Source organism: Gloeophyllum trabeum (genome assembly GCF_000344685.1).
Source record: "Gloeophyllum trabeum ATCC 11539 unplaced genomic scaffold GLOTRscaffold_00073, whole genome shotgun sequence".
NCBI lineage: Eukaryota > Fungi > Basidiomycota > Agaricomycetes > Gloeophyllales > Gloeophyllaceae > Gloeophyllum > Gloeophyllum trabeum.
In genome coordinates this window covers 1,406-6,875 of record NW_006920482.1, presented here as the reverse complement: position 1 = coordinate 6,875, position 5,470 = coordinate 1,406, and the positions used below count along the sequence as shown (strand labels likewise).

At 50.5% G+C, this 5,470-nt stretch overlaps 2 protein-coding genes across 2 annotated transcripts; both read left to right on the top strand.

The window, feature by feature from the left end:
- Positions 1 to 308: 308 nt before the first annotated feature.
- Positions 309 to 2,644, top strand: GLOTRDRAFT_134273 (uncharacterized protein; the record flags this gene model as incomplete). Its single annotated transcript, XM_007873271.1, has 9 exons — positions 309 to 358; positions 421 to 701; positions 748 to 945; positions 1,000 to 1,266; positions 1,315 to 1,394; positions 1,447 to 1,603; positions 1,668 to 1,819; positions 1,882 to 2,325; positions 2,393 to 2,644. The coding sequence occupies 9 exons, from the start codon at positions 309 to 311 to the stop codon at positions 2,642 to 2,644; spliced, it is 1,881 nt and encodes a 626-aa protein (XP_007871462.1).
- Positions 2,645 to 4,052: 1,408 nt separating this feature from the next.
- GLOTRDRAFT_16579 (uncharacterized protein) lies at positions 4,053 to 4,897 on the top strand (the record flags this gene model as incomplete). The annotated part of the gene is made up of 3 exons (XM_007873270.1): positions 4,053 to 4,286; positions 4,465 to 4,615; positions 4,671 to 4,897. Coding segments are annotated over 3 exons (612 nt in total), but the record flags the coding sequence as incomplete, so codon positions are not given.
- Between the last annotated feature and the right edge of the window lie 573 nt (positions 4,898 to 5,470).

The window sequence follows — 5,470 nt, the reverse complement described above, 5'->3', positions numbered from 1 at the left end:
GATCGAATGTTCGTGCTCCCCACAGTAGATGCAGTATAATTCAGGGGGGCAGGTCTGTGGACGTCGCAGGAGCCATCGCAGCGTTCTGTTGGACAGCGGCTACTAAGGCTTGACTGATGGACTTTGTAATAACCTCCACCAGTGACGACAGGTCCTCCGATTTTACAACTGGTGCATTCGGACCGCTGCTGGCTGGCTCCGGACGCTTCTCAGTGGTCCCTATGGCCGAACACGCAGTCGCACGATTGGAGTCAGTAAGCTTGAGGATACCGACCCACATCTATCCTTCCGCATACAAGTCTTTCAACATGTCTGTCGATGACCAGCGGCCATACATACGCTATAATCGAAAAGAGCTGTAAGCATAATTTGACCGGGGGACGTACATTTGGAGGGTCTGGCTGATCTTGCGTTCGGTAGTGAAAAGCTGAAAAAGGAAGAACTCGTTCAGTTGGTGCAATTACAGCCCGGCAAGTGGCCCAACAATGTCGAGTGGCCGCCAGCTGGCCCTACCAAGGCAGTCTTGAGAAAGGTACTACTCACCCCACGCTATGGCTTCGGAAGGCCCGTCGAGGATGTTGGCGAAATACCTCACGTCAAGCCATCCAACGATTCCGCACCATCGCGAGCAGCTTTTGCTGAGGAAGTTATGCGACGCCAGTCCTCATCATCGGTCCTTGAAGGAGGAGAGGATCGAGGAGGTATGACACGGCTCTCGCTCATCTGCCTTACTTTACCTCTAATCAGCGGGCTGGGAATCTTCGGAAGGACCACAAGATGCAGCTCCTCTGACTGAACAGCGCGAACATGTTGGGGAGCAGAGTACTCGCATCCCGGAGAATGATGGGTCCTTGACGGAGGGGACCTTGATGGCGGCGACTGGTCAGCTTTCACTGTCTTCCCAATTTGAGACTTGTACGAATACGAGAGGTCGCCACAAACCAAGTATGTATATCAGCCCTGAATGCAGGTTTTGGAGAGCAACACTCACCCTAGCAGACGAGATACACGAAGAAGAACAGACCGCATCCGGTGTCCCAGGGGATATCTCCGAGACCGTCATCTCTAGCGAAGTCCCAGGACGTGCTCAAGACATTGCACATCCGGATGACACTGCGACTGAATGTCAAAGCCTTGGGCAATCCAATGAGACGCTAGAGAATGAGGCTGTTTCCGATCAAAGCATGGTGTTTGCGGACCGGATGCATGAAGCTCCTTTGTCGCAAGGCCTATCAATGGATGGGAGTTACTTGAGTGATGCCAATTGTACGTTTATCTTAATGATAAGTAACAAATTCTGATGTCACATTCCAGGGGAGGACGAATTTGGGAAACTGAACTTACATGACGAAGGCCACCGCAGCGATGCATCTAATCTGAATGATACAGAGGTTGTGCATATCACAGTGTTCTATCGTCTCAGCGTTTGCTGAGGAGAATACACAGGTTATGTTGGTTATTCGAGACTTACGAGTGCCGTCGTATCCCGTTAAGGCGCGCATACCGTGCGACGGCCGCGAACTCATTAGGAAAGGCAACACTCTATTTGTGAATCTATTGGACCTTGTCAGCGAGCTTCAGAAGTCGGTTAGCAGAATTTACGGTATGACCCAAAAACGTCCAAAACCAGTAATTCACGCTCACACACTGCTGCTTTGTCCTTTGAGGCTCTGGTAAGGTTGGCGTATTTTCCTTCGACGAGCGAAATGAACGATTCTGGGAGACCGTCGCTCTTCTCAATGAGGGACAGGTGGTGGTAGGAGATGATTATATTGCGCCTATACCGGTCGATAGGCACATCACGATTAATGTGATTGATGTAAGCATCGTCGTTCACTTAAGTAAACAGGGTCGTCGGTCCCACTCTCATACTTACTACAGGTAACGGGTACCCAATCGGTCGCCAGCGATCATCATCCCGATAACGCTCCAGATGGTCGGACTAGTGCAGAAGGCACGGTGTCCCCGAATCTTACCGTCGACAGCGAGTCTTCCAACACTTCCCACGTCACTGATCCGAAGGAACTGGAGTCTAGCGTGGAACGCTCGATTGAGAAAGAACTCGCCCCTCTCGACTCCTCGACTCCAGCACCTACTACGACTACTAGGGTGCCATGGATGGTCCTTCCCCGACAGGAAGTGACAAAGAGGGTAGCTCAGGTGATCACGCAATATATGAATTCGCCGGCCGTAGAGGGAACACATTTTGGTAAAATGTGGAAATACCACCACGACACCAAGAATCGGCAAGTCTCCGACGACCAGCACATCGCGCACTGGAAGTTTTTGGAAGTTTTCAGGGAATTCTGGCTAGAGAAGCGCACTGTGCGTATAGAGGTATGACATTGTCTCTGATCTTCGCATTCTCAATCGAAAAGCAATGTGTGGGCAGATGGACGGACATTCAGAGACAGTGCCTGTCCTGAAGAGTCACATCAACAAAGCTCTGAACCGCGGAAAGACATGGTTCGTACCCAAGCGACGTGCTTACCAGACATACCTGCGTTTCGGGCCTGACTCTCCCAATCCGCACCCCAAGCTTTTGAGGCGCCTGGACGAGGGATGCAGTGAAGGTGCTGCAGCTCTCCAGGAATTCCTCATTGAACTTGAAAAAGAGGACGAGGAAGGTTACGCTTCAGAGTAAGAGGCATCGCGAGTTAGATGGAAGACAAATGGTCGTTCCGGTCGAGTTCCTTACTAGTAGTCATTTCGCTGCTCGTGAATCCATGGGCGTTCATAAGTTATCCCTTTGATTCCGACCATTACCCCTGGATGTGCGCTCTGTATTAGTCCGTGAACATATATGATCAACGTTTGCAAGTACGGGATCCAGCCCAAGTGCATTCACGAAGCCCGACCTTCACAGCCACCATCCCGTGCGTTGGTCAATACGAGAATAGGTCAGGACAAGTCGACGACATCTCTTCACTTCATTCATGAACTATTGGACGGTACAGCTTAAGAGTTATTCATCCCACTTCTGACAAATAGTGGGTAATGAAACACAGACTGCTGGCTTCGGCCTATGCCAGCAAGCCCGATCCGAAACGCCCCAGATTATCCAGCTCAGCAAATAGTGAGTGTACTCAATATGACTACTTGAATGTGTAGCTGAAGACAGTTCCTAAGCAGCGCTGGATGGAGCTGGCTCTAGATCGGAATACGTCCAGGACAGCGATTGTAAAACATTTCGCACAGGGGTGCCGCGAGAGCTCAGGGCTGCCCTCAGCTTGTGTCTTAGGTGCCAAGCGGCACAGAGTGGGAAGAACTCTCAAGAGATAGAGCAGAGAGCCTTAACCGACGATCCCTGTCGATTCAAAGGTGCGTTTTGTGGATAGATTCACCTCGCCCTTGCTTAACATAAATCAGATTTGAGACGACTATTTGTGAACGAGGATCGAAGTTTCGAGATTGTTCTGAAAGATGGAACCAACGGACTGATTCCTGATTACTGTCGGGTGTTCACAAAGCGACCCAGTGCTCCTGATGTGGCCGTCTTGAAGGTGATTTCCGGAGACCTTGCCACCCCTGCAGAATGAATTGATCTCTGCCTAGAAATATCTAGCTCAAAAGCTTATACCGGTGGTGAGAGCTGAGATAGCTCGTTTAGGAACGGATGTTTTGATACGTCCGCAAAATACCGCAAACCGAGTTATCTGCGGTTGGCACTCGTTTTATTGAAGTAGAGCACGGCTAATGATGTGAAATGAATAGATGCGTGTCATATGGCAATATTCTGGGGAGGATTCGTCTGTTCGATCTGTGCCTATGACTGCTGCCAACCTTGTCACGGCGCCATAGCTATGAAGGTGATGCAGCGTCTGATTTCTAGTTCAATGGTCACTGACATGTCGCCGGTGTTCTAGAATACGTGTCGAAGCCGCCCCAAAACCAAAGCAATACAGCATTCGTTCCTTCCAGTTTCAGCCTTCCAACCTGAAGAACTGAAAGGTATTTTGCATGACATGAATAATGCCGTCACCGGGCCGCCATTCGCCCATGCCATGGAATGTCCGAATTCGCGAACAGTCCAAGTTATCCCGGTTGAGTCCCTTACTCATGCTGCGTTTGTCTCCTTGTGGCGCGCGAGCATACCAATCATCGTGAGCGGCCTCGATAGTGCACTTCAGCTCCCGTGGACGCCAAGCTACTTTATTGAGAAGTACGGAAACATGGACGCTTCTCTGATAGATGGGGGCACCGGAGAGACCATTCAGTCGACGGTCGAGGACTTCTTTAAAGGGTTTGGTCTCTTGGATCCTCAACGCCCCGTCCTGAAATTGAAGGTACGATTCGTATCCATATAGCGGGGTGATCATTATTGAATGAGCAAGGATGGATGTCCCTGTGAGATTTCCGGTGGTATGGGTGGACACAGAGGCGGTGCTCATATATATTTTCAACTGGCCCCTGCGTTTTCATATCCTCTTGATACCGGAAACCCAATTCATGCTATCCCCACAGGACTGGCCATCGGACCGGACCTTCAAGGAGGCGTTTCCGGATTTGTGGGCGGACTTTCTCTCAATATTGCCAATGCCCGACTATACCAAGCCGAACGGGTACTTCAACCTCGCGGCTTACATACCACGCAATACGGTTGTCCCAGACCTTGGTGAGTTGGATCCGTCTAATGCGTATGTTAAGCAGGCCCTTAGAAATTTATCTAGGCCCGAAGTTATACTTGGCATATCAGGATAAGAACTGCCTTGGTTCTACAGCGCTGCATGCCGATGTCTCGAATGCTTTGAATATCTTGATGTATGCATCAAGGACCTCGGACGATAGAGACGGCTTCGCACTTTGGCATGTCTTCTCGCCGAGCCACACTCCGCTCCTCAGGGAGTATCTACGCTCTCTCGATAAGTCCATTGGGGCTGTAGATCCAATCCACGCTCACATGTTTTATCTGACCGACAAGCATTTAGAAGAACTTGAGCAGAAGTTCGGCGTGAAGCCCTACACAATCAAACAATATAAGGGTGACGCCATCTTCTTGCCAGCAGGGGCTGCCCATCAAGTGTGTTCGCAGATTGACTCACTTTAGGATGTTTACCAAGTCAATTCCACAGGTTAGTAACCAAGCTGATTGCATCAAGATAGCTCTGGATTTTATCAGTCCCGAGCATCTCGATGCCTGCGCTGCCGTAGCGGAGGAGCTACGCCTCGAAAATCTTGCCGGAAACTCCAAGGATGACCTTGTCCAATTGGGGTCAACCTTATGGGCAGCCTGGGACGTGTTAAGTGACCTGAATCCTGCTCCAACTCGTGATCCTGTGGGGTTCCTCATTCCCATTTGTCGATCTGATGTCCTAACAACCACGCCTACAGACAGGCAGCAACCAAGGGAGCCTTGATGGCGTACATGTCCGAGATCTTCATCCGTCTCCCGAAATGATGCCACCCCTGGCATCTGGCCTGAATCCGGACTCAGGCTTGATGACCAGGGAAACGACAAGCGATGAACCGA